This window comes from Macaca nemestrina, chromosome 4 (genome assembly GCF_043159975.1).
Source record: "Macaca nemestrina isolate mMacNem1 chromosome 4, mMacNem.hap1, whole genome shotgun sequence".
Taxonomy (NCBI): Eukaryota; Metazoa; Chordata; class Mammalia; order Primates; family Cercopithecidae; genus Macaca; species Macaca nemestrina.
In genome coordinates, this window is record NC_092128.1 from 150,656,494 (window position 1) to 150,669,226 (window position 12,733).

At 53.3% G+C, this 12,733-nt stretch overlaps 1 protein-coding gene across 1 annotated transcript in view; it reads left to right on the forward strand.

Annotated features, from left to right (window-relative positions):
• LOC105497371 (trinucleotide repeat containing 18) overlaps window positions 1–12,733 on the forward strand; it is a 124,623-nt gene that overhangs the window by 48,796 nt on the left and 63,094 nt on the right. Inside the window, 3 exon segments of the mRNA XM_071095381.1 lie at window positions 1,037–1,466; window positions 4,157–5,143; window positions 12,421–12,596. Of these exon segments, the coding sequence (XP_070951482.1) occupies window positions 1,037–1,466; window positions 4,157–5,143; window positions 12,421–12,596 (1,593 nt within the window).

Sequence of the window (12,733 nt, forward strand, 5' to 3'; positions counted from 1 at the left end):
AGAGCGCTTCATCCTGGTGTTTTTTGTTTGTTTGTGTAGTTTTTTTGAAGTGGAGTCTTGCTCTGTCACCCAGGCTGGAGTGCAGTGGTGCGATCTCGGGTCACTGCAACCTCCACCTCCTGGGTTCAAACGATTCTCCCGTCTCAGCTTCCCGAGTAGCTGGAATTACAGGCACATGCCATCTTGCATGGCTAATTTTTTTTTTTTTTTTTTTTGAGATGGAGTTTCACTCTTGTTGCCCAGGCTGGAGTGCAGTGGCGTGATCTCAGCTCACCGCACCCTCCGCCTCCCGGGTTCAAGCGATTGTCCTGCCTCAGCCTCCAAGTAGCTGGGATTACAGGCATGCGCCACCACGCCCGGCTAATTTTTGTATTTTTAGTAGAGATGGGTTTCACCATGTTGGTCAGGCTGGTCTCGAACTTCTGACTTCAGGTGATCCACCCGCCTTAGCCTCCCAAAGTGCTGGGATTACAGGTGTGAGCCACCATGCCTGGCCCTCTAGCGTGTTTTGTGTATTGACTGACCAGCCCAGGTAGGCACTGGTGGTCACGGAGCCGACTCCCTCCCATTTCCTCATAAGAGACATGCCTGGGCTCCTCCTGTCCGCTTTGGGGCATTGTGAGACCATAAAATGATGATGCAGTGAAGCAGGAAGGTTGAGCAGGTAGTGAGCGCTCCGTGAAGGCATCTGTCCCAATGCCATCGAGGGGTGGCCCCCCTGCCCTGACTGTGAGGGTCCCTGCAGGGCCGGGGTCCTGGTGGAGGTCCCCCATCAGCCCTGGTTCAAAGGGCCCCACCAGAGCTCCTCACCCCCAGCCCTGCCTTTTGGGGTTCTGCATGGAATGCTGTGCTTGTGACACATGGACTGGGATGGAATGTCCTCCGTCTCCAGCCTGGGAGGGGGTGGGCAGCCTGGACCCCAGGCCCTGCATGAGGTTCTCCTTGGGCTGGGGGACCCTAGGGGGACAGGGCAGGTGCGGGGGTGTGGGGCAGGGAACTCGTGCCGTGCTGACCCTGCCTGCCGGCCCCTCCCCAGCAGGAGCGGTTGAAGGCGCAGGAGCACCGGGCGGAGATGGAAGAGAAGGGGAGCAAGCGGGGCTTGGAGGCTGCGGGCAAGGCTGGCCTGGCCACTGCTGGCCCCGGGCTGCTGCCGCGGAAGCCCCCCGGCCTGACCGCCGGCCCCGCGGGCACCTATGGCAAGGCTGTGAGCCCGCCACCATCACCCCGCGCATCCCCTGTGGCTGCCCTGAAGGCCAAGGTCATCCAGAAGCTGGAGGACGTGTCCAAGCCACCCGCCTATGCCTACCCTGCCACCCCCAGCTCCCACCCCACCAGCCCGCCGCCCGCTTCCCCGCCACCCACCCCAGGTATCACCCGCAAGGAGGAGGCTCCCGAGAATGTGGTCGAGAAGAAAGACTTGGAGTTGGAGAAGGAAGCCCCCAGCCCCTTCCAGGCCCTTTTCTCAGGTAGGATGCAGCCGAGACCCTCAGGGTCTCACTCTGGCCCTGGCGCGGTAAAACTGCTCACCCATCTCTTCATTGACCCATTCGGTCGTTCATTCATTCCAACTCCATGGAGCACCTCCTGCGTACCAGACCCGCCGCCAGACACTGAGACGAACACAGGAGCCCACAGTCACATCCAGCCTCTCCCCGGCCCCTTCTCAGCAGTAGTGTCAGGGAAATGGGCGAAATATTAGAAACTGCTTCTCAGGACAAGTTGTTCTGAGCTTTCCACCGAGCCACACCTGTCACATACTCAGTATGCAGTCAGCACTAAGTTCTACTTTGGTGATGATGGTCCAGGGACGCCCGTTCCGTGGGTCGCATGCACACACCCACTCTTCCCGTCTTCTGCATCAGGTGGCATTGCAGCAGGTGGCTTTGGGGGCTGGGACTGTGTTCTTCCTTCCTGGGGGGTGTTAGGCATGTGAGCGCGTGCTTGGGAGGACTTTGGTTCAAATTCAGATTCTGGCACCAAGGCTGGGTGAGCTCGGGTCAGTGGTGGCAGTTACTGAGCTTGGCCTGGCGCTTGTCTCTCCTTTGTCAGTTTCCTTTTGTGTGCCTCCAGCTGCTGGGCTGGGAGTGGTGCAGAGAATCAGGGGCACACAGCCCTACTCTCAGGGAGATTATACCTGGGGACAGAACTGGGTTGCTATTCCTTTTTCTTTTTCTTTTTTTTTTTTTTTTGAGATGGGATCCTCACTGTGTCACGCAAGCTTGTACTACAGTGGTACAATCACAGCTCACTGCAGCCTTGAACATCTGGGCTCAAGTGATCCTCCTGCCTCAGCCTCCCAAGCAGCTGGGACCATAGGCACGCATCACTGGACTTGGCTGTTTATTTATTTTTATTTATTGATTTAATTTTGAGACTGAGTTTCACTGTTGTTGCCCAGGCTGGAGTGCAGTGGTGCAATCTCGGCTCACTGCAACCTCCGCTTCCCAGGTTCAAATGATTCTCCTGCCTCAGCCTCCCTCGTAGCTGGGATTATAGGCATGGTGCCACCACACCCGGCTAATTTTGTATTTTTAGTAGAGATGGGGTTTCTCCATGTTGGTCAGGCTGGTCTCGAACTCTCAATCTCAGGTGATCCACCCACCTCAGCCTCCCAAAGTGCTGGGATTACAGGCGTGAGCCACCACGCCCGGCCAATTTATTTTTTATATTCATACAGATGTGTCTTGCTTTGTTGCCAAGGCTGATCTTGATCTCCTGGGCTCAAGCAATCCTCCTACCCTGGCCTCCCGAAGTGCTGGGATTGTAGGCTTGAGCCACTGCAGCTAGCCCTGCTGTTGTATTTTGTTTTGAGATAGGGTCTCACTCTGTCACCCAGTCTGAAGTGCAGTGGTGCCATCATAACTCACTGCAGCCTTGATCTCGCAGGCTCAAGTGATCTTTCCACCTTTGCCTCCCAAGTAGCTGGGATTACAGGGGTGCACCACCATGACCAGCTAGTATTTCTTTGTAGAGATGGAGTTTTGCAGGCCAGGCACAGTGGCTCACTCCTATAATCCCAGCACTTTGGGAGGCTGAGGCGGGTGGATCACTTGAGTTTAGGAGTTTGAGACCAGCCTGGCCAACATGGTGAATCCCTGTCTCTACTAAAAATATAAAAAATTAGCTGGGCACAGCCGGGCGCAGCGGCTCACGCCTATAATCCCAGCACTTTGGGAAGCCAAGGCGGGCAGATCATGAGGTCAGGAGATGGAGACCATCCTGGCTAACATGGTGAAACCCCATCTCTACTAAAAATACAAAAAAAAAAAAAAAAAAAAAATTTAGCCAGGTATGATGGCGGGTGCCTGCAGTCCCAGCTACTCGGGAGGCTGAGGCAGGAGAAGGGCGTGAACCCAGGAGGCGGAGCTTGCAGTAAGCTGAGATCGTGCCACTGTCCTCCAGCCAGCCTGGGTGACAGAGCGAGACTCCATCTAAAAAAAAAAATTGGCCAGGCGTGGTGGCTCATGCTCATGCCTGTAGTCCTAGCTGCTCGTGAGGCTGAGGCAGGAGAATCGCTTGAATCCAAGAGGCAGAGGTTGCAGTGAGCCGAGATGGCGCCATTGCATTCCAGCCTGGGCGACAAGAGTGAAATTCCATCTCAAAAAAAAAAAAAAAAAAAAAAGAAATAGGGTCTCACTTTTGCCCAGACTGGTCTTGAACTTCTGATCTCAAGCAATCATCCCACTTTAGCCTCCTAAAGTGCTGGGATTACAGGCGTGGCCCACCACACCTGGACTTGCTGTTACGTTTTGAACAACTGCTTTAATGGGGTGGAGCAGCAGGTTCGTGGGGAGTGGAGGCCAGACCACACAAGGTGGGTAAAGGCAGTTGTAGGCCTTTGCAGACCTCATGAAGTGTTTGCTTCTGCTCTAGCCTTGTGCTGGGTGCGGAGTGGGAAAGGGATGAGAGAAACAACTGTGGTTCTCTGCCTTCAACACCACAAGACCCTGGGGACAGGAAGGTGACTGATTTTTCACTGTGGGGCCGCTGCATGGCCCTGGGGTCTCTGAGATCCCACCTAGAACAGCTCCCAGCCCTGCAGCTGGGTGAGCAGAGGGCAGCTGTGTCCCGCGTCTCTGGGGTGGTGGGCGGTGTCAATGGGGACATGGGATATGAGATCCTAGGGCTCCCATGCTGACCCCTGTGTTCTTGGCAGATATCCCGCCCAGGTACCCGTTCCAAGCCCTGCCACCACACTACGGGAGGCCCTACCCTTTCCTGCTGCAGCCCACGGCAGCCGCCGACGCGGATGGCCTGGCCCCCGACGTGCCGCTCCCGGCTGATGGGCCCGAGCGCCTGGCACTCTCACCCGAAGACAAGCCCATCCGCTTGTCACCCTCCAAGATCACAGAGCCGCTGCGGGAGGGCCCGGAGGAAGAACCGCTGGCTGAGCGGGAGGTGAAGGCAGAGGTGGAGGACATGGACGAGGGCCCCACAGAACTGCCGCCTCTGGAGTCGCCACTGCCACTGCCCGCCGCGGAAGCCATGGCTACCCCCAGCCCTACAGGGGGTTGTGGAGGTGGCCTGTTGGAGGCCCAGGCGCTGAGTGCCACTGGGCAGAGCTGCGCAGAGCCCTCCGAGTGCCCAGACTTTGTGGAGGGGCCTGAACCACGGGTGGATTCCCCAGGCCGGACAGAACCCTGCACTGCCGCCCTGGACCTGGGGGTGCAGCTGACACCCGAGACACTGGTGGAGGCCAAGGAGGAGCCGGTGGAGGTGCCTGTGGCGGTGCCCGTGGTGGAGGCAGTGCCCGAGGAAGGCCTGGCGCAAGTGGCACCAAGCGAGTCCCAGCCCACCCTAGAAATGTCAGACTGTGACGTGCCCGCCGGGGAGGGACAGTGCCCGAGCCTGGAGCCCCAAGAGGCCGTGCCTGTGCCTGGCAGCACCTGCTACCTGGAAGAGGCAAGCTCTGACCAGTTCCTGCCCAGTCTAGAGGACCCACTGGCTGGCATGAACGCCCTGGCGGCGGCTGCGGAGCTGCCCCAGGCCAGGCCTCTGCCCTCCCCGGGTGCTGCTGGAGCCCAGGCCTTGGAGAAGCTGGAAGCAGCTGAGAGCCTTGTCTTAGAGCAGAGCTTCCTGCACGGCATCACCCTGCTGAGTGAGATCGCAGAGCTGGAGCTGGAGAGGAGGAGCCAGGAGATAGGTGAGAGTGCGCAACCTCTGAGTTCTGCAGATTTGTGAATTTTATTTTTGTGGCGACGGGGTCTTGCTATGTTGCCCAGACTGGAGTGCAGTGGCACAGTCTTAGCTGTCTGCAGCCTCAAACTCCTGGGCTCAAGTGATCTTCCCTTCCCAGCCTCCCAGGTAGCTTGGGCTACAGGCATCTACCATCCTGCCCAGCTAACTTTTTTAAAAGATCTTTTTTTTTTTTTTTTTTTTTTTAGAGATGGGGTCTTGCTCTGTTGCCCAGTCTGGTCTCAAACTCCTGGACTCAAGCGATTTTTGCCCGCCTCGACCTCCCACAGTACTGGGATTATAGGTGTGAGCCACTGTGCCCGACCCCTTAAACATTTTTTAATAAGATTTTTAAATTATGAAAAACTGGGAATGTGGTTTATTCATATTCGTTTTTTAAAACAATTGTGATAAGATACACATAACAAAATGTTCCATCTTGAGCATTTTTAAGCGTCCTGTTGAGTGGCATGTTAAGTGTGTTTGCACTGTGCAGCCGGTCTGTAGGTTTTCTGGTGGCGAAATTTCGCATTCTATCAATGGTGTGTTTTAGCAGGATTTCTTGGGTTGCAAGGAACAGAAACTCTTATTTAAATTGGTTTAGGCAGGAGAGAATTAATTGGCTCTTGGAACTGAAGTCCAGCAGTAATTAGGTAATTTCAGGTATGGCTGGATCTAGGTGTTCAAGCCAAGAAACCAAGTTTCTCTTCTCCTACACAGGACCTTCCCTAGTCTCTCTCTCTGTGTCCCTATCTCCTTCCCTCTTGTTCGACTTTTCTCTCTGTTGGCCTCATTCAAGGCCGACTTACTGTCGCTTAACCGTCTTCATTGGGTTGGGGGGCGTGGTCTGTCAATTCCTCCCAGATCCCTGGGCCTGCTCAGCAGCCTCACAAAAGACGCCACCTCTTTCTTGCTAGCTTTGGCAAAAACACTGAGATTCACTCTCGTAGGCTGACAGCGGTTCATGCTTTTTTTTTTTTCTGAGACAGTCTCCCTCTATCACCCAGGCTGGTGTGCAGTGGCATCATCTCGGCTCACTGCAGCCTCCGCCCTCCCGGGTTCAAGTGATTCTCCTACTTCAGCCTCCTGAGTACCTGGGATTACAGGCACGCACCACCATGCCTGGCTATCTTTTTGTATTTTTAGTGGAGATGGGGTTTCACCATGTTGGCCAGGCTGGTCTTGAACTCCTGACCTCTAGTGATCCACCCGCCTTGGCCACCCAAAGTGCTGGGATTACAGGCGTGAGCCACCATGCCCGACCGTTTTACTTAAAATGTTCTTTTTTTTTTTTTTTTTTTTTTTTTGAGACAGAGTTTCGCTCTTTTTGCCCAGGCTGGAGTGCAATGGCGTGATCTCGGCTCACCGCAACCTCCACCTCCCGGGTTCAGGCGATTCTCCTGCCTCAGCCTCCCTCGTAGCTGGGATTACAGGCATGTGCCACCACCCCGGCTAATTTTGTATTTTTAGTAGAGACGGGGTTTCTCCATGTTGGTCAGGCTGGTCTTGAACTCCCAACCTCAGGTGATCTACCTGCCTCGGCCTCCCAAAGTGCTGGGATTACAAGCGTGAGCCACCGCGCCCGGCTAAAATGTTCTTTATTAAACAGTTTTCAAAGTTGTGGGTTTAAATTAATTTTTTTTTTTTTTTTTTTTTTTTTTTTTTTTTAACAAAAAGTAGAGATGGGGTTTCGCCGTGTTGGCCAGGCTGGTCGCGAACCCCTGACCTCAAGTGATTTTCCCACCTTGGCCTCCCAAATTGCTGGGATTACAAGCATGAGCTGCCAGCTTAAAGCTGTGGTTAAAAAAAAAAAAATCATTGTTTTAGGAACTGCCCAATTTTCTGCCTGGTGGTGGCCCTGGCCCTCGATGACCCAGTCTTAGATGGTCAGGCATTTTCGTTTGCTTTAAAACAAAGTTTATTTATTTATTTTTTTCTGTTGCAAATAACGAGATGGTTATCCTTGAAGAAAAAAAATCTTTGTCCATATCTCTGAATTGCCTTGGATTATATGCCCAGAGGTAGAACTGTTGGGTCCAAACAAGGCCACATTTTTCAAGGCTTTCTGATTGTCATGGTCAGATGACCCTCAAGGAAGCCTGGAGAAGCCACGCTCCCATTGGCCTGTGTGAGCAACGCCCCTTCCCCACTGGGCGGCCGTTGTCCTAAAGTTCATTGCTGCTTTTCTCTCACTAAAATAGTTCAATAGAAACTTTTTTTTTTGGTAGAAGAAAATCAAAATTCCCTTGGTCGGCTGGGCGTGGTGACTCACGCCTGTAATCCCAGCATTTTGGGAGGCCGAGGCAACAAGAGTGGAACTCCATCTCAAAAAAAAAAAAAAAAAAAAAAAATTCCCTTGGTCTTCCTACCTGGTATTGGGTTTTGTGTGTGTGTGTGTGTGTGTGTGTGTGTGTGTGTGTGTGTGTGTGTGTGTGTGTGTGTGTGTGTGTTTTGTTTTGTTTTGTTTTGTTTTGTTTTGTTTTAAATTTTTTCTGGGACAGAATCTCGCTCTGTTGCCCAGGCTGGAGTGCAGTGGTGTGATCTCAGCTCACTGCAACCTCTGCCTACTGGGTTCAGGTGATTCTCCTGCCTCAGCCTCCCAAGTAGCTGGGATTACAGGTGCATGCCACCATGTCCAGCTAATTTTTGTATTTTTAGTAGAGATGGGGTTTCGCCATGTTGGCTGTGCTGGTCTTGAACTCCTGGCCTCAAGTGATCTGCCCACCTCGGCCGCCCGAAGTGCTGGGATCACAAGTGTGAGTCACTGCACCCAGCCCAGAATTCTCCACCCTAGTAGGACACCAGCCTTATGGAATTAAGACCCACTGTCATGACTTGAACTTGACCACCTCTGCAAAAGCCCTGTCTCCCACAGAGGTCACCTTCTGAGGTTACGGGGCGGTTAGGACTCTCACATATTAAATTAGTGGGGAAATGACTGAACCCCTCACTGCTTGGCATCCCTTGTCTGATCAGTTAAGAGCTTCGGGAAAATAGGTTTGTGGGAGGGTGAAGGAGGTGACACAGTTGTACCTTGGTCCCCTCCTGGAGAACAGAGCAGCCCTCCGTCCTTACCTGACATTGTAGACTCCACGTCTCGCAGGAACTTGGGGCAGGGGTAGGTGGCGCAGAGGCATCACCGTGGGGTGGGCGAGACGGTTTCAATCTAACATCAGCCTTTGGGAGCTGATCAGGTTTGCGGCTTTGTGGCCTCAGTTTCCCTAAAGATATAAGAAGAGCAGCTGGGCGCAGTGGCTCACGCCTGGAATCCCAGCACTTTGGGAGGCCAAGGCAGGTGGATCACTTGAGGTCAGGAGTACGAGACCAGCCTGGCTGACATGGCGAAACCCTGTCTCTACTAAAAATAAAATTAGCTGGGCGTGGTGACACATACTTGTAATCCCAGCTACTCGGGAGGCTGAGGCAGGAGAATTGCTCGAACCCAGGAAGCGGAGGTTGCAGTGAGTCGAGATTGTCACTGCACTCCAGCTTGGGCGACAGAGTGAGACGACAGAGTGAGATGACAGTGAGATTCAGTCTCAAAAAAAAAAAAAAAAAAAAGATATAAGAAGAGCAAAACAAGTATTCTCAACTAGAGGTGATTTTGTTCCCCCAGGGGACATTGGCAACTGCAGTTTTGGTTGTCACAGCTTGGGGGGAGCACTACTGCCATCTAGTGGGTAAAGGCAGGGACTCAGCAAGACACCCTACAGTGAAGGCAGAGGACAGCCCTCAGCAGGGATGCGAATGAATAGTGAAATGTGAATGGTGCCAAGGAAGAGAAGCTCCCCCCTCAGCAGCATCATTAGTCATGTCTGTCTGTGGATCTTTGCCAATAGAGAATATGGTTCTCGGCTCACCACAGTCTCCGCCTCTCGGGTTCAAGCGATTCTCCTGCCTCAGCCTCCTGAGTAGCTAGCACTACAGGCATGGGCCACCATGCCCGGCCAATTTTTTGTATTTTTAGTAGAGATGGGGTTTCTCCATGTTGGTCAGGCTGGTCTTGAACTCCTGACCTCAGGTGATCCGCCCACCTCGGCCTCCCAAAGTGATGGGATTACAGGTGTGAGCCTCTGCGCCCGGCCAAAAATTGGTATTTTAGATCACAAAGAAAATGTCAGCTGGGCATGGTGGCTCGCGTTTGTAATCCCAGCACTTTGGGAGGCTGAGGCAGAAGGACTGCTTGTGCCCAGGAGTTTAAGACCCGCCCGGGCAACATGGCGAGACCTCGTCTGCATTAAAAAAATGAAATGTCAATTAAAAAATTGTAATAGGACTCATTTAAATTTGGTGGAGACCAAAGCAAGATCTCTGTGGTTGAAGCACTCTTTCTGGAGGGTTGGGGGAGTATTTATCAGAGAGAGAGAGAGAACTGCACACACCTGGTCATATTCATCACATTGGTGAGGCTTTTCCTACCACACGTGTCCCAGCTATGTGCCCATGTGCTCCTATTACAAAAAGACAGGAGGCTGGACACAGTGGCTCACGCCTGTAATCTCAGCACTTTGGGAGACTGAGGTGGGAGGATCAGTTGAGCCCAGGAGTTCGAGACCAGCCTGGGCAACGCAGCAAGACCCCATCTCTACAAAAAATATAAAAACTAGCTGGGTGTGATGGCATGTGCCCGTGGTCCCAGCTACTCAGGAGGCTGAGGCAGGGCGATTGCTTGAGCCTGGGGGCTTGAGGCTGTGGTGATGTGTGATGGTGAACTCCAGCCTGGGGCACAGAGTGAGACCCTATCTTTAAAAAAAAAAAAAAAAAAAAAAAAGATAGGGAAGAACCTAAATGCCATGAATGGGAGATGACTGACTTGGATGAATCAAAACTCATCAGTTCAAGAGGGTTCTAGGCTGCTCCTCCGCCCCGCCCCCTCGCATGATTCTGCGTCAGCTCCTTCTTTGCACGTTTGACCATTTAAAATTGCTGACATTCTAGTGTTTTTGACCTTTAGAGATGGCAATTTTTATAAGGTTCAAGCTGATAATAATGAGGTAAATGTTTGCTTTGTGCTGAGAAAAGACATTAAGCAGAAAAAAAAGCAAAGTGTGATACAGTGTTGAGATTTTTTTTTTTTTTCCCCTGAGACAGTCTCCCTCTGTCGCCCAGGCTGGAGTGCAGTGGGGCTATCATGGCTCCCCGAAACCTCTGCCTCCAGGGTTCAAGCGATTCTCGTGCCTCAGCCTCCCAAGTAGTTGGGATTACAGGTGGTCACCACCGCATCCAGCTAATTTTTGTATTTTTAGTAGCGGGGTGGTTTTACCATGTTGGCCAGACTGGTCTCAAACTCCTGGCCTCAAGCCATCCACCCACCTCGGCCTCCCAGAAGTGCTGGGATTACAGGCATGAGCCACCGTGCCCAGCCTGAGATTTGTGTTGGTGTGTGTTTGTGTGTGTGTGTGTGTGTGTACGTTTTTTCTTTGAGACAGGCTTGCTATGTTGCCTGGGCTGGAGTGCAGATGTGATCGTGGCTCACTGCAGTCTCACCTTCCTGGGTTCAAGTGATCTTCTTGCCTCAGCTTCCCGAGTAGCTGGGACTGCAGGCACCCAGTTTACATTTATATATATATATATTTTGAGCCGGGGTCTCACTCTGTTGCCCAGGTTGGAGTGGCTCAATCTCAGCTCGCTGCAACTTCTGCCTCCTGAGTTTACGCAGTTATGCTTCAACATGCGAATAGCTGCGACTACAGGTGCTGGCCACCATGCCCAGTTAATTTTTGAATTTTTAGTAGAGACAGGGTTTCACCATGTTGGCCAGGATGGTCTCAAAACTGCTCACCTCAAATTATCTGCCTGCCTTGGCCTCCCAAAGTGCTGGGATTACAGGTGTGAGCCACCGCGCCCAGCTTATTTTTATATTTTAAAAGATGCCCGTGGATGTCATGTGCATTTGAATATGCATAATCATTTCTGGAACTGTCTTCTGGAAACTGCACCCACAGTGGCCTCCCAAGGGTCCCAAGGGGGGGACCTGTGTGTTGCAGGAGGAAGGAAGAAGACTTTTTTTTTTTTTTTTTTTTTTTTTTGAGACGGAGTCTCGCTCTGTCGCCCAGGCTGGAGTGCAGTGGCCAGATCTCAGCTCACTGCAAGCTCCGCCTCCCGGGTTTACGCCATTCTCCTGCCTCAGCCTCCCGAGTAGCTGGGACCACAGGCGCCCGCCACCTCGCCCGGCTAGTTTTTTGTATGTTTTTTAGTAGAGACGGGGTTTCACCGTGTTAGCCAGGATGGTCTGGATCTCCTGACCTCGTGATCCGCCCATCTCAGCCTCCCAAAGTGCTGGGATTACAGGCTTGAGCCACCGCGCCCGGCCGCAGACTGTCTTTTTTTTTTTATACCTTTCTGCTTGGTTTGTATTTTTCATCCTGGACTTTTTTCTGATTATAAGAGCCATGTATATTAGCTACGGAAAAATGTACATGCAAATAAGTGAAAGGAGAGCTGTACTGCTGGGAAGTACCCTTCGGCCTTTGGAGGCCCTCCCTCTGGAGGTTTTGCTGTGCCCAGTGTACTCTGGGAATAGAGCACAGGACCCTGTGGCGGGCGTGCTGCCTTCTCTCCTGTTCTGTTGATAGATGGACTGAGACAGAGTCTCGCTCTGTCGCCCAGGCTGGAGTGCAGAGCCGAGCCATCTCGGCTCACTGCGTTTCACCGTGTTAGCCAGGATGGTCTCGATCTCCTGACCTCATGATCTGCCCGCCTCGGCCTCCCAAAGGGTTGGGATTACAGGCGTGAGCCACCGCGCCCGGCCTATTTTTTTTTTTTGGAGATGGAGTCTTGCTCTATTGCCCAGGCTGGCATGCAGTGGTGCAAACTCAGCTCACTGCAACCTCTGCCTCCTGGGTTCAGGTGATTCTCCCACCTCAGTCTCCTGAGTAGCTGGGATTCCAGGCGTGTGCCACTACAGCCGGCTAGTTTTTGTTATTTTTAGTAGAGATGGGGTTTCACCGTTTTCCCATGTTGGCCAGGCTGGTCTTGAACTCCCGGCCTCAGGTGATCCGCCCGCCTCAGCCAGCCAAAGTGCTGGGATTATAAGCATGAGCCACTGTGCCCGTCCTTCTCCCCCGTTCTTGTTGAGAGATGCTCAGGACTTCCGGCATGTCACAAAGGCCTCTGTCCACTCAGCACCTTGGGGGATGGGTACGTGTGGCCTGGGGCCTGTGCTTGCCCTGGGCCTTGCCATCCCCGTTTGGGGTCGGGTGGGGCGGTGGCGGCAGCGCCCTGTTACCTGCCTCCTGTCTGCAGGTGCGGAGCGGGCCCTGGTGGCCCGGCCCTCACTGGAGAGTCTGCTGGCAGCGGGCAGCCACATGCTGAGGGAGGTGCTGGATGGGCCTGTAGTGGACCCGCTCAAGAACCTGCGGCTCCCGCGGGAGCTAAAGCCCAACAAGAAGTACAGCTGGATGCGCAAGAAGGAGGAGCGGGTGAGTGGCCGGCTGCTTCCTCCCTGGGGCTCGCGGGCTGAGGCCGGGTGGGAGTCCCCTCTGTGGAGGTGCCCTTCTGCTCGGGCGTGGCTGGCTTTGGCGCCAGAGAGGGCTGAGCTACATTCAGTTCCTTGTGC